Source organism: Cervus elaphus, chromosome 29, assembly GCF_910594005.1.
Source record: "Cervus elaphus chromosome 29, mCerEla1.1, whole genome shotgun sequence".
Classification (NCBI taxonomy): Eukaryota; Metazoa; Chordata; class Mammalia; order Artiodactyla; family Cervidae; genus Cervus; species Cervus elaphus.
This window is the reverse complement of record NC_057843.1, coordinates 26,454,654-26,481,656: the sequence shown is the minus strand read 5'-3', so window position 1 is coordinate 26,481,656 and position 27,003 is coordinate 26,454,654. Positions and strand designations below refer to the sequence as shown.

The 27,003-nt window shown below is 36.2% G+C and overlaps 1 protein-coding gene across 2 annotated transcripts in view; it reads left to right on the top strand.

Annotated features, from left to right (window-relative positions):
• Positions 1-20,711, top strand: part of CNTLN (centlein) — a 319,886-nt gene extending 299,175 nt beyond the window's left edge. For both annotated transcript variants that reach the window (XM_043890767.1, XM_043890768.1), the window contains 3 exons: positions 6,994-7,179; positions 9,630-9,707; positions 20,025-20,711. In XM_043890767.1, the coding sequence (XP_043746702.1) occupies positions 6,994-7,179; positions 9,630-9,707; positions 20,025-20,126 (366 nt within the window). In that variant the 3' untranslated portion in view covers positions 20,127-20,711. The remainder of the gene's footprint in view (positions 1-6,993; positions 7,180-9,629; positions 9,708-20,024) is intronic.
• Positions 20,712-27,003: the final 6,292 nt, after the last annotated feature.

The window sequence follows — 27,003 nt, the reverse complement described above, 5'->3', positions numbered from 1 at the left end:
TGCTAACAAAAAGAAGATACAGCAATATTATTTTGAGACAAATTAAGGAAAAAAAAACATTAATAAGGGTAAAGCAAGCAATTTCATATTGATAAAAATGTATAATTTGCAAAGAAGATATAAAATTCATGCATTTTTATGTACCTGGCAACATTTAGCAAAATTTGGTGAAACTACAAATGGAAATCAAAGAATCCACAAAGGTATTTACTGTTTTCTAGTATATTTAATCTGTATATACTCAGAAATAAACAATCCAAATAGAGAAAATGTAAGCAAGGCTCCTTTCTTTTCAAACCCATGTGGAACATTCACAGAAATTACTTACATCTAAATCTACAAAGTTCAAGTTCAAAAAAGCAAATATCATTTAGGCAGTGTACCCTGAGTAGAGTATAATGTAACTATGATTTTAGCAAATAATCGGCCAAATGTTTCTGTCCACTTAGAAATTCCAAACCCATCGATATGATTTTTGGGTTAAGGAGAAAATAAAAAGTGAGTTTGTGAATTATAATGAAATACCAAAACCTTCAAAATTCAGCCAAAATTTAACTTTCAACTCAAAATGCTAGGGGAAAAAAAACAAAAAACTCAAAAGTAAATTTTAAAATTGCTTTTATAAAGATAAAAAAAATCCATAAACTGTAAAACAGCTCCTTTCCCAAAATAAACTGAACATGTACAACTGAACTGTGATTGTCAATGACACATTTATGGACCTAGGAAATTCAAGAGAATCCAATAATAAGCTATTAAACAGATAATTCAGCAATAATTTCAGAACAAAGTCAGCATATAAAATAAAGTAGACTTTACAAGTAATAGTATATTTAGAGTACTATTTGTAAATTTGTATTCACAATGATAAAAAGAAAGTATTAAATACCCAGGAATAAACCTTTCAAGAAATGCAAGCAGCCTATAAAGTGAGCTCTAAAACACCGAATGACATAAAACAGAACTAAATAAATGGAGAGATATACTGTCTTTCTGAATGTGAATAATATTGTTAAATGTGAGAATTCATTCCATATCTCATCTATATTTCAGTGGTGTCCAAGATACAAACTGGGTCCAGAAATATAACTGAAAGAAAGAGGATTGAAGATGGCTGAAGAAGGAGAAGAATGGGAAGGAGAGAGGAAAATTTTTCCTAGCAAACATCAAAACATGCTATAAAGCTGTATAAATAAAATGGCACAATTAAATGCAGGAAAAGATGCATAGAACATTGGAACAGAAAGAATTACAAAAACAAGCCCATCTACAATAATTTAGAGCATAAAGTTTGTATTTTTCATTTCAAATCAGTGTAAGGGAAAGTAGTCAATAATGGCCTTGGAAAAATCGCTTTCAATTTAGAAAACAATATAAACTTAGCTATATACCTCAAACAACCCACAGGTATCTATTTTACATTGATATAAAATCCAAGAGTAAAGAAGAAAATGGTTAAAAATACAAATTACCAATATCAGGAATAAAAGATGGGATATCACTACAGATACTAAAACATAGGTAACAAGGAAATTATATGAATGAGTTTATAACAATAAATTTGACAATTTAGGTGAAATGGATAACTTTTCAAAAAAGTACCTCTTACCTGTCATGTAGTGGCTTCACAGTCATATACCACTAGCATCACATTTTAGATAGCTTCAGGTTTTTGCAGATAAAACTGAGAGACAGACAACTTGTAGAATGAACACAGTCCCAGAGCTTCCTTTATTCCTTAGCAAAGACTGAGTATAAATATTTGGTAATTACTGTGACCAGATATCTGGCAGAGAGAGGTCAGCCTAAGCCAGCAAACTGAACGTGTGACAGAGTGCACTCCAAAAGAGAGGAAGGGCCCCATCCCAACCATGTCTGCACACTGGGGACTCAAGGTTGAGCACTGTCTACAAGAGTGTGGACATCAGCCAAAGCCTTTGCTCTTTCCTCTGATTGACTCAGTGTAGCTTCTAAATTGCCCTAAGTCCCTACTAAACCACCAAGACAAATGGTCAGAACTATTAGGAATTGACTTCTTTCATGACAAAAACTAACAGGAGATTGAATTGAAAATATGAGTAGCTCTTTATTAGTTAAAGAAATTGGATTTTTTAAAAATCTAAAGCCTTCACACACAAAAACACATGTACTATCTCCAGATCCAGAGGGTTTCACTGAGCAAACTTTCAGGAAAAATATAGCACCATCTTACAGAAATTATTTCAGAAAATGGCAGAGAAGAAAATAAGTCCCAGTTCATTTTATGTGACCAGCACAACCCCAAAACCAAAACCTGACAAAACATTGTAAGAAAACAGAAGCACAGGTCAGTATTTCATCATGAACATCAATGTAAAAATTCTCAAGTGCATATTAGTTAATCAAATCAAGCATTATGTGAAAATAATTTACACCATGAATAAGTTGATATTATTCTAGGAAAGAAAGGTTGATTCAACAGTTCTAAAAGAAAGCAAAATCAATATAAGCAAATACTCCCTAAAAATCATTTGGCAAATTCAGTACATATTTATGATAACAAAAACAACATGGAAGTATACAGCTATCAAAGCTCATTGAACTAAACACTTAAAATGTACACTATTTCATTCTAACTATACTTCAATTAAAAAAAATATTGGAGAGAAAAAGATTTATGAAGCAAGTTACAGAGATTCAACATATGCATAATTGGAATCTTGAAAGAAGAAAAGGAATGATGGAACAGAACAAATATTGAAACTATAATCCAAAAATAATTTTCAGAAATAAAGACTTCCAAGAACATAACATGAACCATGTAAAATTTGATCTAACATGTCATACCCTGTATATATTCTGTGGTCTAGTAAAGTTTCTGAACTCAAAAAAATAATAGCCAAGAAAAATGTTCATGTCATATATAAGGGGGAAAAAATAAAGATGAGACAACTCTGAAAGGCTGTCTCAGCTCCGAGGCTCCGTAGGTATTGCTCCTGAATACCCTCTCCCACATAAATCTCCATCTCAGAGTGTGTATGTTTTCAGGCATTCCCACCCGTGACACACCACAAAGAAAATCTGAATTAATGCTGAAAAGTAGAATTTCTTTATATATTCTACTTTCTGAAAATTACAAATTTCTAGGAAAATTATAATGTACCAAAAGTGCCTCTAGAACAAATGGAAAATTAAAATAAATTGCCAAAAAGGTTCCTTTCTGTACAGTAAATACTATGCCAAATTCAGGCGAGTGCTACAATGTCAGTAAAGAGCAGATAGATTCAATCTCATTAAAACTACTGAAGAACATGGAAAGAGAAAATACCTTCCAAATATTTTTGGAAGATTGCACAAAGTTGAAACAAATCAATCTCTTATTAATGTAGAAATTCCAGATGAAATATCAGCAAATAGAGTTCAGCAGAACATCAAAAAATAATATACCACACTAAGTGGAGTTTATTCCAGAGATGCAAGGATAATTCAATACTAAGGAAATTATTAAGAATCCTATTAATAGATTTATGATGAAAAATCATATGGTAGTTTATATGGATGCTAAAATGGATTTAAGATAATCTGGTTTCCATTTTTGTAAGAAATTAAAATATGTAGATAACTGTATAAAACTGTACATTATATATTTTATATTAATACTTATTTTTTAGTATATTAAAATACAACTCTCAATTCAAAATCTGGCATAGTATTTCCTAAGAATTAGATTCCTACTGAAATCAGGAACAAGTCAAATGTGTCTATCAATATTACTATTTAATATTATTCAGGAAGAACTTAATAATCAATTCAATAAAAAAGAAAATGGAGGTATAAAAGTTGGAAAATAGGGAATTCCCTGATGATCCAGTGGTTAGGACTCCATACTCTCACTGCCAAGGGCCTGGGTTCAATCCCTGGTTGGGGAACTAAGAACCCACACTCCACAAGATGCAGAGCATGACCAAAAAAAGGTTGGAAAATAGGAAATAAAATTATCAGTATTTGCAGATATGATTTAATTTCTGGAAGCTAAAGAGGAATCAGCTGCAAAACTCTTACAATAAATAAGAAATTTCAGCAAATTTATATATTAACAATCTTTATGTCTACAAGCAAAAATAGGTACTAGAATCAGCCCCTACAAAAAGTAAGAGGCCCAGGAATAAGCAGATCTATAAAGAGAAAACCTTTAAATGATCCTCAGAAACACAAATAAAGACTTAACCAACTGAAAGGGACTACCATGGTCTTTGATTAGGAAGAATCAACATTCTAAAATGTTAACATGATTGAATAAAATTTAACAAGATTTAAGTAAAATTACCAGTAAGAATGTTTAGACAAGCTCAATCTGAAGTTTATATGGAAAACCAAATAATCAAAAATTAACAAGAAAAATCTGAAAAGAAGGGTAATTGAAAGGAGATACCCCTATTGGGAATATTCAATAACCTCAGATATGCAGATGACACCACCCTTATGGCAGAAAGTGAAGAAGAGCTAAAGAGCCTCTTGATGAAAGTGAAAGAGGAGAGTGAAAAAGTTGGCTTAAAGCTCAACATTCAGAAAACTAAGATCATGGCATCGGGTCCCGTCACTGCATGGCAGATAGATGGGGAAACAGTGTCAGACTTTATTTTTTGGGGCTCCAATATCACTGCAGATGGTGACTGCAGCCATGAAATTAAAAGACACTTACTCCTTGGAAGGAAAGTTATGACCAACCTAGATAGCATATTAAAAAGCAGAGACATTACTTTGCCAGCAAAGTTCCATCTAGTCAAGGCTATGGTTTTTCCAGTGGTTATGTATGGATGTGAGAGTTGGACTATAAAGAAAGCTGAGCGCCAAAGAATTGATGCTTTTGAACTATGGTGTTGGGGAGGACTCTTGAGAGTCCCTTGGACTGCAAGGAGATCCAACCAGTCCATCCTAAAGGAGATCAGTCCTGGGTGTTCATTAGAAGGACTGATGCTGAAGCTGAAACTCCAATACTTTGGCCACCTGATGCGAAGAGCTGGCTCACTGGAAAAGACCCTGGTTCTGGGAAAGATTGAGGGCAGGAGGAGAAGGGGACGACAGAGGATGAGATGGCTGGATGGCGTCAGCGACTCGATGGACATGGGTTTGGGTGGACTCCAGGAGTTTGTGATGGACAGGGAGGTCTGGTGTGCTGCAGTTCATGGGGTCACAAATAGTCGGACACGACTGAGTGACTGAACTGAACTGAACTGAACCCCTATTGGATTACATTTATGACAGAGCCTCACTAATTAAATATACTATAAAGCTTCACTAATAAGAAGAGAGATGGAACAGAATAGAAAGTTCGGAACCTGACCTAAACATGCATGAAATCAATGGGGAAAATATGGACTATTTACTAGGTGGTGGTGAGACAACTTTGATTTTATATAATAATTTTCTAGAGGATTACAAATGGATAAAACACTGATAACTGAAAAATCTTTCAAGTGGCAGAAAAAAATCATGGTTTGAATCACACACACATATATATATACTTTTATATATACTCATATATATATAAATTGTGGAGAATGCTTTTTAAAGTATCACACTAAATTCAAAAGTTACATGGGAATAGATTCATTTAGTGTGTTAAAATTTAAAAAAAATATTTTTCCTTTGCATAAAATACTATGAAGTGAAGTGAAGTGAAGTTGCTCAGTCGTGTCTGACTCTTTGTGACCCCATGGACTGTAACCTACCAGGCTCCTCCGTCCATGGCATTTTCCAGGCAAGAGTACTGGAGTGGGTTGCCATTTCCTTCTCCAATAAAATACTATAATTACTGTCAAAAGAAAAAGTATGAAAAAAATTAGAAATCCTCGACATAAAATTTCCCTAAAGTATAAATAATCCCTATAGATCACTTAAGAAAAATAGATAAAAGACAAAAGAAAAAAAATATTTCTTAAGGCTGATGCTCAACTTCATTTTTAATAAGAGAAATGAAACTTTAAAATACAATAGTAAAAATTAAAAAACTACACTGAAAACCCGATTGGTGTCTTGCCAGTGGTATGGAGAAACAAGTACTTTCATATGTTCTTTGTGTAGGTGTAAATTGGTACAATCTTGGATAGAGGGAGAATTAAACAACAGCTTTCAAAATTACAGTTAAACACACCCTTTGGTCCAGCAAATTCACTTCCAGGGATATATCCTAGGGATGCAAAATATATATACAAGCACCATTATTTATTGCAACATTGCTTAGGCTGGCAAAAGACTGAAATCTACCCAAACATCTAGCTAGCTGCTGTCAGCGCACAAAGGCAGGCATCGTACTCCAAAGCTCTGTTCATCCAGAGTAAGAGCTGCCTTTTTTCTTTTTCTTTTTCTTTTTTTTTCTTTTTTCTTATGCACACATAAGCATGTGTTCTCAGAGGGAGAAATTAAAGACTCTTGTGGATGTAAGCCTAGATTTTTATGATTTTTGTCAATACTTTATTGTCGTCTTGCCCACACATAATTTAATTGCACTTTTACCCAACTGTCCTTATAAAATCCTTTCAAAGATTTCTAGTTCAGTTTTAATAGAAACAACATTTTTCTGCCATTATATTTCATTAGTTTATGCAATAATTAAATCAATTATGTAACTAACCTGTTACAACTGATATACACACTTAGGAATAAGTACATCTGACAATTGGCATCAGCTCAACTGGTGGGAGAGTTGTGCTCTGGCGTGATACTAATTAACCTGCCTGCTGCAAGTATTCACCAAGATAGCAGTTGGCAAATCTGAAAGAGGGATTGGAGCAATTTGTTTGATCCAGCAAGTTGGTTAAGTGATCATTTAAGAGAGCTTTTATTGTGTCCTGACAAAAAGTAAAGAGCAATCCATTTTGTTCCAATATAAATAAAATCAGAATAATCCTAATAAAAAATGATTTGCTAGTATCTTCACATTTTTGTGTTATGACTGCTTTCTCTTCATTTATTACTTCCATATGAGCCCATATTCTTTCCAATATGTTGCAGGCCTTGGTCAGAGAGTTACAAAATGATGTCCATTTGATTAGGCGACAAATTAGAGAGCTTAAAAAGATGCAGAAAAACAGGGATGCTTGTAAAACCTCAACCCATAAAGCCCAGACCTTGGCAGCTTCTATCCTGAACATTTCACGGTCAGACCTAGAGGAAATACTGGACACAGAAGATGAAGCGGTAAGATCACTTCAATATTTATTAATATAGGAGTTTTTACACTGATTATTAAGTATATACTTTTATTTGTTTTATAGTTCTTAGAATTTCATCTTTAAGATAATATTCATGAAGGCAAGATTATTAATATACCAATGAAAGATACATCAAGAGTATTAACTAACTCAAAAAACCTTTAGAGAAATTTAACTGTGTAATATAGAAGTAAGCCATATATAGAACTGCTTGTTTGTTATTTAGGTCAGTTATCTTTCCCTATCTCTTCCATATTCTTTAGTTAATCATATATCTTATAAGCTATTATTTTTAATTAAGCCCGTTTGAAAGTTAGTTAGCTGGATCATGACTGATTTGAGGGGTTTTCCTCCTATATGAGATTTTTTAAAAGTAGTAAATATATTGGCTTCTCTAGCTAGATTTATAATTATTGTTGATCAAGTTAAAGAAAAAGGTATTTATTGCTTTAAAGTGGGTAAAATACTCCTGCCTGAGTGAATTTATAGGCATATACCTTATAAGTCTGCAATAGCATTTCTGTACCTTCTGAGGAGGGCACTGCATTTTTGATAGTTTATTGCCTCATCAACAGCAGAACCTCATACACAGTCTTCTGTGAAACCTGTGGAAGATACTCAATACTATTCTACTGTTAAGTTTCTGAACTTTAATACATTAAATATTAAATTTTTTTATTGTTTAGAAAGGGTAAAGAGATGATGGCACTCAGAGCTTCCCTATAGATATTTGCTCAGTGAATAAATAAAATGATCAACTTCAGTGTTTGCATGAGAACATCCTTCAGGACCCCTACCCTGTCAGCTTCTCAAAACATTTCTCAAGTAGAGCAGATCTACAACTTGGCAAAGGTTTCTAAACTGCCAAGAATTCTTAGAAAGGAGGTCAAAGGAATCCCATAGAGATTATTTTCATCCTATGAGTGAATAGTATAGTGAATGATCAGTTCCTCTTTTCAGCAGGTATGCCACAATGTCTGTGAATTGTGAACTTTGAAGTCCAAGAGCATTATGAAATACAGTATCAAATATAAAACACACAGGAAATAACAGTATCTGTGGCAAGGCTGTTAACTATATCTTATTATAGACATTTAACTGAAACTTGATGGATAAAGAAGAAACCTAACAAAATATTAAGGTCTTCCACTGTTGCCTAAAAGTTTTAAAACAAGCAGATGTAGCAGAATCCCTCGTGTGTGTGTGTGTGTGTGTGTGTATGTGTGTTCCAGATACATATTCTGGAAGACAGGGCCTCTGCCTTTATGTGGTCTTAGAACATGCCCTTTCTTGGGTTTACAAGTTTAAAAAAACCAAGCACTCCCTTTGATTAGAAAAATTAGAAAAAGTTGTCCCCATTGAGTATATGAATTAGAAAAAGATATCTCTTGTTAGTCCCAAAGTAGCTGGCACATGTCTGTGAAGAAATGACACCCTGGCCTCTGGGAGGATGCAGGATGGAGCCAGGGGTGCACAGCACCAAAACGTGTACCATACAACCTTAAATGGAAGTCCTCCTGGCAAAAACACAGTTCCATGAGGGCTCATTGCACACACCTGGACATATTTACTAGATTTCATTATAGATCTGAGCTTGTTTGGACTGATGCCTGCATCTTTCAGAGGTCTAAAGAGTTGAGTGACTTACCCAAGTAGAGCCCAAACCGCCTGAATTATATGCATTAAGCTACATCTAACCCTTGTAAATTCATGTAAAAAACTATGACAGCTTATGCAAAGTACCTTGCCTGATACCTGGCATACAGTAAATTTCAACAAATGTTAGTTTCCCAAACCCTTCCCTTTTTGAAAAGTCCATTTTTTTTTGCAAACTGAATCGTGATTTTAACTGAATAGTCAATTCAGTTGTATATGTGAATACATTATACTTTCAGAATATTTCACCTTGATAATTGAGGCATTGAAAATATCAGTACTTTAAGTTGGAGTGTCCCTTGCCTATCAGTTAGCTATCGGACATTTTAAATAAGTAAGCATTTAAATACACCAGAACCTATGCCTGTCCTATTTTGTCTGTAATTGTAACAATTACTCCTTAGTTATCTACTGACAAGTCTGACTTTTGAGTATAAGGTTTTATATCATCTTATGAGGGTTGCTTGTAAATGAGTCTTCTCTACGGCTCCATCTTCTTTTTCACTCTATTTTAATAACTTTCACTTCCACTTCAATCCGTACCCTGATCTCCACCATGAATACAGAAATAAAATATTCCTGAATAATATTATGAAATACAGATATATAGCTTTATATTCCACATGAATGGAGATATTAAGCATTGATTTGAATATTCTCCATTTTGAAAGGACAGGCTGCTCTTTGTTGAATCCAATTCTATCAGTATTTCTCTATAAAACAGTATGATCAAGTTCATATAAACGAAATTAACTACAGTGTTTTTATTTTTTCCTTTAGGAAATTGAAAGGACAAAGACCGATGCCGAAAATGACAAAGAATGGCTGTTGTACATTCGTAAACTTCTTGAAGGACAGGTATTTCACTTTTCCACTTCATTTATTAAAGGTTGCAGATAAAAATTCCAAGCCTATGTTTTTACTAGATGCCTAAAATTTTGGAAACACTTACACATTACTTACTTCTGTTAGGTAAAGAAGTATTCGAATAGGCAGACAGGAAAGTTAACCCTCTATTTGTACTTTTGGACTTAACAAATGAAGCAAATGCCTTGGGAAAGAGCCAACACGGGTCTTAGCAAATGCATTAATTAAATTATTGAGTCAACCTCTATGCTTGCTAGACTGAAAAGGATCCATTCTCTCAGCTCTCTTAGGAAAAGAGATTCTTTATTATGTGTCCTTAAAGTTAGTAGTTGATATGGACACCTGAGGAGTTCACGGGTTTCAGTGACCTTTTACTGTGGCCCTGTTTCCAGTCAATTCATGTTTTCCTCACAGCCAGACAGCTGTTTATTACTGTGTCTTCCCGCATTCTCTACAATATTTTCTACTGAGACCTCGAGCAGCTTGTTAGTGGGAAGTAAATATTGATTTGGCATCCTGTCAATGCAGAAAGAATGAAAAAATTTCCACCAGAGGCCCCTCAAACATTTTCCTATCGACATTTTCTGGGCCGAGTGGAAAGCTGCATAGAGGATGACAAGGCCAAGACGAGTGGAAATCCCTGAGGGGTCTATTGAGACTGCTGCTGTGACCTGTGTGATACTTTTTCTTCTCTTTCAAGTATTTTTTTAATACACATATAGTCTGCTGGGATGTGCCCCTCTTGTAAGTGATCAGGGCAGTTTATTGGCAGGTGAGAGCCCTGCTTTTCTAGTCATACCCGGCTTTTGTTCTGATATCACTGACAGCATGTAATGTATTCTACAACTTTTTCATTATGGTTCTTTTTGCTCAACCTAACTATTGTCCATTTCAAAAATGAACTCGATTCAAAACAGCTAAAATGTCTTTCTCAATACATTTAAAAAAATATTCTTGTTCTGTGAGTGCAGTATATGGGTTTTTGGAAAAGCAAAAATAAGTAAATAATACATGAACTATTCATATTCTCAGTACCCATTTTATATATTTCTGAAACATTATCTGGAAATACTATAACTATTACTATCTATGGTAACAGAAGGTGATGGGCACTTTTTTGCTTCAAGTTATTTAAGTGCAGACATGCAGGTGCAGGGCAAGCCTTCTTGCTTTTGAGAAGAAAAGTCACTTCTCAGTCATGTTGCATTCCCAGCACCCAGCCCAGTACCTGGCACATCAAAGGAGTTCAGTAATGATTGACACAGGTTATTTTTTTTAACTTGAATGTTATAACAATATACTTTTAATGGATTTTTTAAACATTCAACATGTAAGTATGACCTTTTGATACAGAAGTATTATCATCAATTATGAACATAAAAATCATAAATCCATATGTATTAATCTTTATTAAATGTTACTAAAGCTCTATTGACACAGATCTGCACATGTAGATATACATATGTGCATTCTACATTATCTGGATGTATGCTTATTCTGTCCAGTTAGTGTAAAAAAATCCTGTTGAAAATGGCATTAGACTGCTTAATACTGCAGTTTGATATAATGCCTTTTTGTGCCACTGAGCCTGGACTCTGGAATATAATTGCCTGGCAGTATTGATTTAATTGCCCAGGTTTATTTGTGGACTCCTAATTATTGACTGGAGGTAAATTTAATGGAGCCGCCTCTGTGAACACTGGGAAACCGCTGCTGTTGCTGTTATACATAATGAACTGCACCATGTGCCTTTAAAGCATTTGTCAAGCTAATTTTATTCCACTGTGACAGTATGATAACATTTAAAAAGTCAAAGACTTTTATTTTTATTACTGACATAGGTGGTTTTGCTGATGTCTTTGAATTCTGTAAGAAAAAAAAAGTAGGGACTTCGCTGGTTGCACTTGAATGTCACTTTATAATTATGCCCAAGAGAAAAATCTATAAAATAGAAAAACATCTTTTTTTAAGTATACTTCTTCTCTCTCAATTCTAGCAATTATATTTGTCCTGAATTTTAGAAAAGGTTTTCTTTGTCCACTAGTTTTTGAGAGTCTAAGTTACGCTCACAGGATTATGTGGGCAAAAGTGTAAATATGTTCATTCATTCATTTTGTTTAGTTTATGCCATACAGCTCCATGTACCTGAGGTTATGTGATCTTGAAGCTGTGGAGTAATTGAGTGCATTCCCTGAAAAATTCCAAATTAATTCAATATTGATATTTGATTATTAAAATAGTTTGAAGATTAAATTATAAGAAAACTTCCCTTTTATGTCCTCCCTCTGTGTTGAGTGCTGTATATAATAGAATGCTGACATCATAGGAGTGAATCTGGCCCTGAGATTTTATCTTTTCTTATTAGGATTAGGCCACAGAATTGTTTTCTGTTAAAAAAAATTTTTCTGCATTCATTTGACTTTAATTTATATTGATAAAGTAATTACTGCAAAATGAAAAGCTTTTCTACCATGTGACAATACGGACCTGGACACAAATGTAATACCTGCTGATACTGTTAGCCAGGAGTAAGTGAGAATTAAAAGGTCTAGAGCCTTAACTTATCTATATTTAACACAGAATGCAAATGTATGTCCTCCCATCAAGTGGTCCTGATACAATTGGTAATTTTAAGTATTTGATCTTTATTTGCACTTAACCTTTGTCTCCACAGATTTCTAGTAATAAGAGTCATACTGGAAAAAAGTCATTCTTATATCTACTCTCATTTTTTATGACACAGCTGCCTTTTAATTTCTTTGAAGAGTTTTACTTGTATTAATTCCTTTTCTGCGTTGTTACATTTTTAAAAACTTGGCTGATTCATGTCAATGTGTGGCAAAAACCACTACAATATTGTAATTAGCCTCCAACTAATAAAAATAAATGAAAAAAAAAAACAAAAGAAAAAAAAACAGTTAATGTCAGAGACAAAAAAGCAAATTAATGATCATAATAGGGTGGAAAAACCTTCCAAAATTATTAGTTTTTTCTGTATTTTAGGAAGTGGGAGGAAAAAAAACAAACAGGAAAAGTTGGCTGAGACTAAACTATGGAAACCTTTGAACAGGAAGGGGATGCAATCAGAGTTGTGTGTTAGAAAGCTACACAAGATCAATGTGTAGGATGGTTTAGAGGGAGAAGAGACTAGGAGCAAGAAGGTAGTCTAGACAAAAGCAGTGGGGGCTTGCATGTGTCCTCACTATAAAAATAGGAAGAACAGGATAGATATGACCCATTTTGTAGTCCCTGAGTCACATAGAAGAACTGAGATTAAATGAAGGGGTGAGAAAGCAGAAACCAAAGAGAGGTGAGTTTAATACCTTATATGATGAGAAAGATGATGATACCTTTAAGAGTTTTAGGGATCAAAAGAGGTAGATCAGATTTGGTAGAGAGATGTCAGTGTCTGAAGCTGTAAAAAATTTAGTAGGTAACGTTTCAATAACAGCATTCAGGGACTCACAGTTTTTCATTCAGGGACTTCACAGTTCACCCAAGCCTTCTGTCTGGCATTTCTCAGTGAAATCTAACCATTTAAGAACACATTTCAAACTCTTACAACTCAACTAGAGAAAAGAAACAGACCTTCAGTCTATTCATAGCCATTTCTATAAGAATATATACAGATAGCCATTAGGCACATATAAATATGCTCAGCATCATTAGCCTTTAGGGAAAGGCAAACCAAAAACCAAAATGAGATACTACTTCATACCCAGGAGGATGGCTGGAATCAAAAGGGAGGACAATAGCAGGCATTGGTGAGGATGTGGAGAAATTAGAACCCTCGTACATTGCTGGTAGGAATGTACAATGATGCCACCCCTGTCGAAAACAGTCTGGCACTTTCTCCAAAAGTTAAAAACTAGAGATTATATGACCCAGCAGTTCCACCCCTAGGTATATACTCAAGATAAGTGAAGACATATGTCCATATAAAAGCTTCTACATAAATGTTCATAGCGTTCAGTAGTTCATAATAGCTCAAAAGTAGAAGAATGCAAAGGTCCATCAACTGACTGATGAATAAACAAAACATGTTATATGCATATGTGGAATATTGTTCAGTCATGAAATGAAATGACATGATAATACCTGCTATAGCATGGAAGAACCTTGTACACCTTATGCTAAGTGAAAGAAGCCATACACAAAAGGCAACTTATTGTATGATTGCGTTCATATGAAATGTTTGGATGAGGCAAATCAAGACAGAAAGTAGGTTAGTGGTTACCAGAGGATGGGGGCAGAGGAACAGTGACTGCTAATGGGTAAAGGGTTTCTGGGGTGATGAAATGTTCTGGAATTAGATGAAAGTAATGGTTGTACAGCCGTGTACAACCAATGAAATTATACACTTCAAAATGGTGAAATTCATGTTACGTGAATTGTAGCTCCATTTAAAAAATGAATTCCTTAATATGAGATAGTGAAAAAAGAATAAAAAGAATACCTTTGAAAGTAAATCCAGTAAAGTTATTATATCACAAATGCTGTGTTACCCCCCTCATAAGGAGAAACTGTGTTAAATGCATTTGAATTTGAATTTCTGTCCATTGGCCATAACTATGAATAAATGAGATAAATTTTAATTTCATATTTAATAGGTTTCCTTTCAGTTGGCACAGAAGGAGCTGTACCTCTATCATATTCTAATTGATATTACTTCCTCCTATATGCAAACAGATAGGAGTCAGTTATTTACATTTGCCCTCTAAGAGACACTGTTTTAATTGTTCTGTCCATTCTGATCCTCAAAATTGAAATTACAGTAAATTTAGTTTCTTCAGGCCTTAATAATACCTGAAACCATTTTATGTACTTGTGAGTTTATAAGGCCATGGAAAGAATTAGTGGAGATAAAGTTGAACCCAAGCTATGGAAGGCATTTTAAAAACCTGTTACCGAGTGTCTACTGCATGAAAGGTAATTCATGCAGTAGTGTCTACTGCATTTCAGGTTTGGAGATACAGCAGCGAACAAGAGACAAAAATCACTGTCCTCATGGAGCTTATATTTCTGGTGATAGAGGACAATAAACAGATAAAACGTAAAAACTATAAAAGTTTTTCAACAAACTTGAGCAGAATTATGGTAGGTATAATAAAATATGTATGCTTATTAATAAAGCAAGTAATATACAGTTACAACTGCAATGTGCTTCTTTACTAGGATTTATATTTTAAAAACCCTTATCCAGGAATGGCTAGAAAATGTGTCTTGATTTTGTTTTCCAGATTTCATTCAGGCAGTTTTCATCTGCTTTGTGTAGATCATTTCCTTGCATGGGAGCCATATCAAAAATCCTGCCTTCGGTTGTTGATAACTTAAAGTACAGACTTTGATCAGTGGTTTTTCTTTGCATTTAAATATCCCTGTTCCTATTAGGTTGCTTCAGATCTTACAAATGCTGAAATTTAAAATGGCTCTTTCCTCTGTACCCTTTCTGCAAAATATGCTTATCTTCTGTAGATGCTGTGTGACACAGCAGTGAGAAGGTTTTATAAATCTCCCTGGCTTTGGTAAATAGAATAACTTCCAGCCTGCAGGTTACCAGAAAGTTTCTCTTTACAGCAAATGTCCTGAAGACATTTACTCTCTTGCGTTCAGTGTTGCACTTACAACACACTTAAAATATGCCACATACATGCGAACTCCCATGCTCACTCTCTCCACACACATAAACACACACAGTCACCCACACACACTCACGCCTCACATCCAGCTGAAGTTGCAAGAGTTAAAAATTCTCCATTCAGAAGCTTACTGGGATTTTTTTTTAAATTTAACAATTTCAAGCCTATTTTCATGATACCAGGAAGAAGACATATGTCATTAAAGGTAAAAGGTAAATTTTATGTTTTACATATTTTACCACTGTAAAAAATTGGGGTGGGGGAAATGAAAGGAAAGCAAGTTATAGCTTTTACCAAAGTTTAAGAATAGCAGACACAGACTTCAATATTCAGTGACACTTAGATAAGTACATAGATAGATAGATATGTGCCAGAAATATAAGCAATATTTAGGAACATAGCTTACAATTAAGTGCCAGTTTTAAGCTATAAATAAATCGTTGTTTCTTATACCATGCTTGGTTATTTTATGAAGTTCAACTTTTAATTACAAGATAGCTGAGTAAGCATTCAAATATTTATTTATACCAAATTTTGCACCTTTAATTTTATAATTATCAAAGTAGATTAGTCTCTCTTACTAAACTCTCAAAATCTCAAAATTGAATCATATCTTTGTTAAAAGCAGGTGTAATAAATAACATGTGATATCTTTACTTTGAGTATGACTCAGCTGGATTAAAGTCAATTTTTACTTTGAAAACAATATCATTTGGTAATAGTTTTAAAACCAAAAACAAGAATGAAATTGGTAAAAAAAAAAAAAAAGTTAATCTTGCCCTTTAGATTTAAAAAGATACCCTTATTTCGGTCTTTGTCTTTCAACACAAAAATGTCCAATTTTATACTATTGAGAGCACATTCCCAGTTCATTCTGATGCTGTAAACTATCTTTATGTTTCACAGTTATAGATTTGAAGCTTTGTTATTCTCCCAATGTAGCTCTCCAGCATCTGCAAGTATCAGTCGTATCTTACCTTTATACAGGAACGCCTCTAAATGAAGTCATAATTTGTAAGTGTGAGTGATAAAGTTGAAGTTCTATCACTGGCATACATCTGTGGTCATTTACATGTAAGAGAAGCCTAAAATCTGTGTGAGGTTAGGGGAAGTGTTTCCCATAAGAGAAGTCACCTTTTTCAACAAGGACAGCCAGAACAACCAGAAAGACCCCCTTCAAGACTATGGTATAGAGACTTCCCTGGTGGTCCAGTGGTTAAGAATATGCCTGCCAATGCAGGGGACACAGGTTCAATCTTTGGTCCAGGAAGATTCCGCTTACCATGGAGGCAACTAAACCCATGTGCCTCAACCACTGAGTCCTCCCATCCTAGATCCTGTGCTCCACAACAAGAGAAGCCATCTCAATGAGAAACCCAGGCACCGCAGCTAGAGAGTAGCCTCCACTCTCTGCAACTAGGGAAAGCCCACACGCAGCAAAGAAAAACCAGCACAGTTAAAAAAAATAAATAAATGCGTACATTAATTAATCTTTAAAAAAAGATTACAGTATAGACCAAGTAAAACTCACGGTTGTTTGGATTCCCTAATTAAATTTCCATTCCGAGAAATCTTATGCAGTATCAACTCTTCCCCTGTCCATTTTTCTCCTTGTGCTGAAATGTTCAAGCCTGTGTAACTGCAGTAACATAACTAAGATGGTCATTTCTATATTTATGCAAAAGAGATAAGGAAATTATGCAGAAAGCCCAGCAGACTTTCTGGACTTCGTAGGCCCCAGCATATTCCATCTGAGATGAAACCCAAGAGCATATTTTGCAGGTTTGCTGTTCCATGTATACATATGATGGAGCAAGGGAGAAAAGAGCTTTGCTGTTGGCCAGTCAGGTTGCCACTTCAACCCAAGTCCAAAATCCTGTCAGTAAAAGAAGAGTTGTGCTTTCTTTTTGTATCTGAGGGAGAAAAGAACAGATTCTTACACTGCCTGTATGAAATAAACCTGCGCTTAATCTCCAACAACCTTGTGAGATATTATGAACTTTTCTCTTTATTATATAAAGAGAAATTATTATCTAAAGGCTTTTTCTGACCTATTTGTAGAGAAAAATAGAACCTACAAGCGGAGATGGATGTACACAAATTGGGCATCTTGATTAAAGGATAGGCTGCTTCTTGAACTTCATCAAGTATTAGCCTCTACATTAAGCTTAAGAGACACTTAGAATTCAAACAGTTGTGTTTAACTGTGGGGCTTTTCATTTTATTGGGAGCCGGAGGAAGAGAATATAAGAGTTATTAGCAATAAATTAGTCAATGGACCTCTTGTTCCACCTTGGAGGCTTCCTGGAAGAGAGACTCTTAGACTATTTTTAGAGGGAAGCCAAATGTTCAAGTACATGACATGTTGAAAATTGTTCTGATTGCAAGATAATAAAAGTAGGCCGAGTTTTTAACTTGAAAATGAAATGTGCAGATGAGATAATTAATGTCAGTACATTGTGGCCTGGTAAAAGTGCTGTGACATCATTATATAGGAAATTGTAGAACCAGCATGTTTCCTAGAGTGTGTTCCATGGACGACCAGTGCCCCATGATAAATAGACTATGAGAAAAGTGTGGACCCATGAATTTAGAAACAGAGTATTACATTGCCCTCTGGAAGAAACACAGTGCATTAGCATATTAAAGTCTCTAAGAGATCCTGAAATAAAATAGCATTTATACTTTGGTTTGTTTCCCACGCTTACTTGATCAGAGAACTCTTTTTTCTTAGAACAACTTTTACTTTTTAGAACAACTTTTTAAAATACTCATTTCTGCTTTTGCTCTACCAGGAAGAGATGGGAGGGTATTCTCATCTTGTTTCCTTTTTTTTTGGATTGCATACAGTACTGAGGGCCATAGTCAAAATAAAACAAGGTCACCCAGTAGTTTTGCCTTTGTGTGTGTGTGTGTGTGTGTGTGTGTGTATTTCTTTAACATCTAATATTAATGCCCTGAGAATTTAAATTATCTCATTTGTAAAACTGGCAAATATGTATAACTTTTCTGCATCCCAGAAGGGCAGTTTTCTCAAAGTAAGGATTTGCTCTATCATTATCTTCCAGAAGGGAATCTAATATATTCTTGTTCCTTCATTCTATGATGCATTTCCCCACATTTTCACATTTCTGAAATTAAAATACATATGCAATTTGTGTATATTTAATGTCGTAGGTTCCTTTTTTCCAGAAAAAGCTGTTTTTAAGTCAATGTGGGTTTCTTATATTTACCTGTATCTTAAAAAGTGAAGAAATATGGTATTTTTGTATCTTATACTTTATTTAGTGTTAAATTTTAAGTAAGACAAATGTATGAAGCTCCTGACATAGACTATAGATAGAGTCTCTCCTGACAGAGATTCAAGAGAAGGACTTAAGGAGACTTAAGGAGAAGGCAATTTATTATAAAGGTAAGACGGAAGTTAAACTAGAAAGCTACTTAGGATCTGAGGCAATTCTTTGGACCATCTTTGGTCTCTGTATTTTCTTCATGGCTTACACAATCTGTGCCATTTTGGCCTGTTGTTTCACCACCACTGGCCAGTCTTTTCTCTTTTTTTCCCAGTTTGAATTCAGAAAGTAACCATTATGCTGGGGTTAGCTAATTATAATCACTGTGGCTGTGCACAGCTGATCTGAGCACAACTGAACAACTCACACGGAGGGCATCGGGCTCATTTTGTTTGGGTGCTGACCAGTGATGCTGCTGGTGGTTGTCCTAGCACAAAGAATGGCCCGACTGTACATCTCTGTAGGGAAGGGGTACTAGGCTAAAGTGTCCTCACTCTATTCAGGGAGACAAAAGTAGTCTTCCCTGGTTAATCAAAAGCACAATTCGAAAAAATGAATGAATGAATTTCTTAATTGTTACAAATCTCTTACATGAAACTAGATAGCTGGGAACCAGGATAAAAGGAAGTCAGTATAGCTTTGGGTGGTAACTGGGGAACATTTCAGATTTTCCTTTACTTGTCACCTATAATTGTATTGTTATGAGTTCTACAGGCAACTCAATAAAGCCCAGGAACAATAAAACTTTACCAGAAATGTTATATAAATTATTAAATTTTAAAATGTACTCTACATTTCATAAACTCAGCAGTTTGCAACATGTGTATTACACTTTGATATGCCAAATAAACTTTTCTATAACAACTTAATCAATGTATATACTTTTGCCATTTTTTTTTTCCTCTGAAATTTCACCCTACAATCCTCGAGACGTTCAACTGTAACACAGGCAAGTATATTGATAGTTCGCTCTCCCTCTTTTATGAGTGATGAACATATAGTACTACATCTGTGGGCCTGTGGGCCCTAGAGAGGACTGTAACCTGCTATTGATCAACTGATTGAAGATAAATGACTTAGCTGCTTGTATTGCAGATTACAACATTAACATGGTCAGTAAACCATGAATTGTTCAATAAGGCGTTTATCTTTTTTCATTTTACTTCTGCTCCTTTATCATTTTTATTATAAAAGACAAAATTACCCACACTAACCAGCAAGATCAGTTGAAAAGAGACCCAGTAGGGTACCATTATGGGTGCAGAGTTGCAGATAGCTCAGTTCAAATGGTTTAATGATATTTAGTGTATGTTTCTGAACTGAAGAAAGTACAGAGTTTTGATCGTCTTTTTTTTTTTTCTGTGTTTCTTTTACAGCTTCCTTTTGCCACATATTTACTAGAAGCAATACTGGAAAAAATAAATGAAAAAAAGAGACTAGTTGAAGAATACTTTACAGTCATGAAAGATACTAGATGATATTATGATTGAGAACTTTTTTTCAGATGCGAAAACTATGCAATGTGATCAGAAAATATGCACTGCAGTCCTGATACAGTATCTGCTCCAACTATCAATAGTCAGGGTCAATACCAAAATAAGAAGTCTCTGAAACCAATTAATTGTTGAACAAGTGAAACTAATTAAGTGCATAGCCATTTAAAAGGAAATAGTGTAGCATTTGATTGTTGAATACAAATATTGCCACAAATCAATGCAAACTTGAAAATGGTTTTCCTTCCAGTACATTATAAGAAATTAGAACAAGCTTGGCATACACAAATTATCAGAGGAAAAAAGTTTAAACTGAAGACTTAATGTTCTGGGTTTTGTAAGAAACTATACTTTTTACATAAAGCTGCTATAAATGGCTCTAAATCACCTGATAAGCAACACATTTGTATTGAAAGCAAATATAAAGCAAAGGATTACAACTTAAGAGTGAGCATTTAATGTAATGAATGGTGCAGTCCAATTGTATCTGTTCTCAGTCTACTGGATTATATAGGAGATACTGTATTTTCCTAGAACAATTCAGCAAAAATAAAAACATCTTCTTCTTCACTCTCTCTGTTTTTTTTAAATTCACAATATTTTGTGCGGTCATATAAATTAGCAAGGGCTACAAACCGAGTGCATTGGTAAGACTAGTCCTCACAAGTCTACTAATTAAATTCTTAACAGTGGTCATCCTTATTTAGACTCTCCAACATTCCTTGGTCATTTCCCCTCTTTCCTGTGTTCCTGCCACACCTAACGTTTTGCTTTCTCTGATTCACCAAACCTGCCTGCCTCCAACCATTGCCTTTGTATTCTCTCTCTCTCTCTCTCATATATTCTGTACTTAATTTTCCCATGACTGGCTCCTGCATATCATTCAGGTTTGCATTTACAAATTTCTTTAAGCATTCTCTAGCCATCTTGCTGTTTAATTTCCTTTATAACACAAAAGTATCTTTTACCTCTTCACTTATTTATGTTCTTGTTATTCCTCCTTCCCTGCTTTGAGATATAGGTCCCATGAGTTTAAGGCAGAGTTGGCAAATTATGGCTCACAGACCAAATCTGGCCTACTACCTGTTTTTGCATAGCCTACAGTGAGTTAAGAATGATTTTTATGTTATTATTAAATGTTTTTTTAAAAATCAAAAGGAGAACTATATAGCATGTGAAAGTTATATGAAATTCAAATTTTAATGTCCATCAATAAAGTTTAATTGGAACACAGATGTGCATTCATTTCTGTGTTATTTATGGCTGCCTTAGCACTATAGTAGTTCAGGTGAGTAGTTGCAGCAGAGACTTGATGTCACGTGCTTACCACTTTGCAGGACTGGTAGGCACACTGCAAGTCACAGTGATACAGTTACAACTTGACGGCATTCTGAGTACCATAAATACTACCATCACTATAATTTTTCTAATGCCAGTGGACGCCCATCATATAAAAACAAGAAGAGGATATGACTGTCAACTGTCTCATTTTTAAGGTAAAGTGTGTATTATTTTGCTATTCAGTGGCAAAGCATTACCTGTATTATACAACACTATACCTATGCTATGCTTCCCAGGTGGCACTAGTGGTAAAGAAACCACCTGCCAATGCAGGAGACATAAGAGACACAGGTTCGATCCCTGGGTCAGGAAGATCCCCAGAGGAGGGCGTGACAACCCTTCCAGTATTCTTGCCTGGAGAATCCCATGGACAGAGGAGCCTGGTGGGCTACAGTCCACAGGGTCACAAAGAGCTGGACACTGAAGCGACTTAGCATGCACTTATGCATACCTATGCTAAAAGTATGCTACCTATATATTATCAGACTTAGTACTCATCAAATATTTCCAACTCACAGGAAAGCAACAGTAAAAAATTACAAAATTTAGAATGTAATGTCTCATCACAGCAGAATTCTGTTACAAAAATAAAAAATGGCACAGTATTATTCAGATACCAAAACCAAAGATAGTACAAAGAAATAGAGTGTGGTAGGCTAGAAAATGAACCCTCAAGATGTCTACCTCTTAATCCCTGCTGCTGCTGCTAAGTGGCTTCAGTCGTATCCAACTCTTAGCCACCCCAGGGACTGCAGCCTACCTGGCTCCTCCGTCCATGGGATTTTCCAGGCAAGACTACTGGAGTGGGTTGCCATTGCCTTCTCCGTCTTAATCCCTAAAACCCATGAATATATTACTTTTTATGGCAAAAGGCACTTTGCAATGTAATTACAGATCTTGGGTAGAGAGAGAATCCTGGTTTATTTGGTGGGACCCAACGGCTTCTAAGGAGTCAAGATAGCAATGTTACTGCAGAGGCAGAGGGATGGAGAAGTTTGAAGATGCTTCTCCTATAGCTATACATATGGAGGAAGAGGGCTGTGAACCAAAGAATGTAGGCAGCTCCTGGAGACTGGAAGAGGGAAGGGAAGGGATTGTATCTCAGGGCCTCCAGGAAGAAACAGCGTTGTTGACACCTTGACTTTAGGCTAGTGAAACCAATTTTGCATACCCTGAGTTGTAGGAAATTAAATTTTTGCTGTTTTAAGCCACTAGGTTTGTGGTAACTTGTAACTGCAGCAATGGAAAACTAATGCAAATTTGCTTAAATACTATTTAGAATTTTTCATGATGGACATTGGTCAGAAGATGCAAGATCTAGATGTTCAATATTAAAAAATCAGTCAGTTGCATGCCATTATTTTAATAGACCAAAGAAATATCAGATGACCATGAAACTTTTGGGAAAGCATTTGAAAACTTCAATACTCGTGCATGGAGAAGAAAAACCTCAGAAAACTAGGGACTTCTTCAGTTTTATAGGAACATCTACAAAACACCTACATCTAACAGTATGCTCAATGATTGAAGACAGAACACTTTCCATTAAGAAGCAAAGATGTCAGCTGTCTCCAAACTGATACACAGGCTTAACACGATTCTTATCAACATCACAGCAAGATGTTTTGAAGATGGAGACAAGCTTCTAAAATTTGTATTCAAAGCCAAAGAAAAATTTAAGTGGGAGAAATCACTCTACCCAATTTCAAGATGCATTATGTAGGTACACTAATCAAGAGTGTGTGGTATTGATAGAGGAATATACACATAGATCAATGGAATAGAATAGAGCACCAAAAAACATACCTATGCCAATAGGCCAATTCAATGGAGTCAGGATAGTTTTTCAACAAATGATGCTGAAGCAACTGGAAATCCCTAGGTTTGGGGGAAAAAAACACTTGACCTAAACTTTAGACACAAACAAATCATACATTTAAGTGTAAAATACATAAGAGAAAATCTCCAGGATCCAAGACCAGGCGAAAAGTTTCTATACATGACACCAAAAGCATGATGCACAAAAGAAAAGTTGGTGAATTTAACCATCAAAACTAATCAAACCATCAAAACTCACTCTGGGAGAAAATATTTGCAAACTACAAATATCTGACAAAGGAACTTATGTCTAGAGTAAAGAATTCTCCAAACTCAACAGTAACTCAAGAAGTCCAAGAATTGTGGCCAATGGTTTGGCTGAATAGTCTGGGACTTGGAAGGCACACATTTGGAACAAGATGAAAAAAGCTTGGAGAAAAGATATATGGATAGATCTCTCCAAATGGGTCAAAAAGGTGCAAAATTTTGTGTCCCATGTGAACACCAAAAGGTGACCTCAGCAAGGGAAGATTTTAATAAGTGAATAGAACTGACCATGTTCTCCACCATCTCAAAGCAGCTAGTTAGGTAGAATGGTGGAATGACTTTTTGAAGGCTCATTTAGAGTGCCAGCTAGGTGGCAATATCTTGCAGGGCTAAGACAAGTTTCTCAAGGAGGCTGTATGTGCTCTGAATTAGAATCCAGTATATGGTGCCGTTTTCCCCACAGCCATGATTCACAGATCCAGGAATCAAGGGGTGGGAATGGGAAGTAGTACCATTCATTATTACTCCTAGTGACTCATGAGCAAAATTTTTCTTCTTATCCCTATGACCAATACTTTACTCTAGTTCTTAGCATTGAAAGGAGGAATGCTTCCATCAGGAGATACAACAGTAATTCCATTGAAATGGAAAGTAAGACTCCTACCGAGTCACTTTGGACTCTGCCTGATTCTGATCTATAAGCCAAGAAAGCACTTACTGTACTCATTTGGATAATTGATTCTGACTACCAAGAGGAAATTGGACTACTACTTCACCATGGATGTATGGAAGAGTATATTTGGAGTACAGGTGACTGCTTAGGGCATCCCTTCCTTACTGTACCCTGTGATCAAAATCAATGGAAAATCAGTGGAAAACCCAACCCAAGAAGGACTATTAAGGGCCCCAGCCCTTCAGAAACAAAGGTTTGGGTCATCCTACCAAGTAAAGAATTATAATCTTCTGAGGTACTTATTAAGGAAAAAGGGAATACAGAACAAGCAGTGTGGAAGAAAGTATGGATACCAGCTATGACCAGGTGACTGTTAACAGCAGCAATGCTATAATTATCATGAGTACTTACTAGTACATTACTTGGTTATGAATATATATGTGTGTGTGTGTATGTATGTAAAGTTAACAAAGAGTGGACTTAGGATAGTTAATTTTATGTATCAAGTTGGCTGGTTCACCACAGTGCTAGATATTCTGAATTTTTCTATGACGGTGGTTTTGGATGAAATTAACATTTAAATCATTGGACTTTGCATAAAGGCACCTGCCCTCCATAATGTAATTAGTTGAAATCCTAAACAGAACCAAAAGACTGACCTCCCCCAAGCTAAGGAGAATTCTGTCAGCAGACAGCCTTTGGATTTGAATTGCAATACTGGCTTTTCCTGGTTCCAGCCTGCCAGACCACCTTGCAGATTTTAAACTAGCCTTTCTCCACAATTGTATGAGCCAATTCCTCTTAAGATTGCTTTGACTGTTCAGGGTCTTTTGTATTTCCACACAAACATAAATTTTTTGTTCTAGTTCTGTGAAAAATACCTTTGGCAATTCTGTGCACCGCCCCCCCCAACTTATTTCTTCTCCATCATCGTATCATACAGACTAGGAAGCACCACCCTCTCTTTCCATTTGTAGTGGTTTTCCTCAAGAATATCTGGAGTAAACACTGTCTGGCCAATTCATCTTCTAACAATAGTTTTTAAATGTCATTGCTATTCTACCATCAGTGCCTGAGAACAACAACAGCACAGTACCAGGGGGTCTCCCCACGGACAGAGGCGCCTGGCAGGCTACAGTCCATGGGGTAGCAAATGAATTGGACATGACTTGGCAACTAAACAACAACACCAGGGGGATAACACCCGTATCACATTGGGACAGAGAATTCAGACCTAGGTGGTGAGACCACAGCAGCGGTATGTACATGCACCCTAGTGCTTCACACCCTGAGAGATACTATGCCAGGAGAACATGTGGACTCTACAGCAGATCTGGCCTCTGTTGCTTTCTAGAACCCAACCATCTAGCATACAGGAGATCCACCTTGTCTACTGGCTTCAGGGTTTTTTCACTACAAAAAGTCCACTGAATTAGTCTGAAACATTTAAAAAATTATTTAAAGACAGCACTGACAAAATATTAATTTAAAACACTCTAATTCAACGTGGAAAGAAACCAAACCAAAATGTTAACAGTGAAGATTTAATGGAGAGGTGGTTAGTATCGCACACAGAGGTTCAGTCTTAAAATGTACATATTTAAAACCTTTCATTTAAAAATTTATTTACACATTATTTACTTTTTTTGTTGTTTAATTAAAAATATGCTTTAAGAACTCTGTGGGAGAAGGTGAGGGTGGGATGTTTCAAAAGAACAGCATGTATACTATCTATGGTGAAACAGATCACCAGCCCAGGTGGGATGCATGAGACAAGTGCTTGGGCCTGGTGCACTGGGAAGACCCAGAGGAATCGGGTGGAGAGGGAGATGGGAGGGGGGATCGGGATGGGGAATAAGTGTAAATCTATGGCTGATTCATATCAATGTATGACAAAACCCACTGAAATGTTGTGAAGCAATTAGCCTCCAACTAATAAAAAAATTAAAAAAAAAAAATGCTTTAAAAAGATGGAGACAAAAAGCGTTCTCTGAGCTATGAAAATAAGTTCTTACAGGCACGTTTACGGTTTCATTCTAGAAACGCCTCAGGTTCACAGGTTGAACATTCAGCCGCTGTGTTATTTAAAAAAAACAAAACATTCTTTGGCCTGGGGAAAACCAGGCCTCTCTTTCTGGGGCATAGTTAACTTGATGAGGACCGTGTGGTTATGCAAATTGCAGGGGATTATTCCAGAAAATGTATGCGCACCTGCGTCAGAGGTGTGGCTTTCTTCCCTGGCGGTTCCTCACGGCAAAGCTCCTCCGAGGAGGTCGGGTCCCTGGTGACAGAGCAGAGAGGCAGGGGCCGAACAGGACGGAGGGAGACTGTTTGCTGGTGTCTCCCACCTGGGGAAGCAGGGTTCTAGGGTCAGAGCTAGCGCGGAACAAGGTGGTTCCTCGTTGTTTCTCCACGTGGCTGTAGCTGCCGAGACTGGGGGCGGCTGTGGCAGCCTGCCTCCATGTCTCCCTTAAGGCGTGTTCCAGAAGCTTCCTGTGGAGGATCCGGGCGACATTCTCGGTGAGCAGGAGGCAGGGGCCCGGAGGTGTTGGGGGGTGGGGGGCGGTGCAGTGCGGATAAGTCCTGCCTCAGGGGTGAGCCCTTTCCCCCCCTCCTCCCTGCGCGTCTCTGAGCCCACCCACGGCAGTGGAGCTGGGTGACCGCCTGGGTGACCGCCTGGCTCGGGCCGGGCCCCGCTGTGTGCACCGACTCGCGGTCCTCACCCGCTTCTGGAAGGTGTCCTGCCCCGCGGGGCTGTGGTAT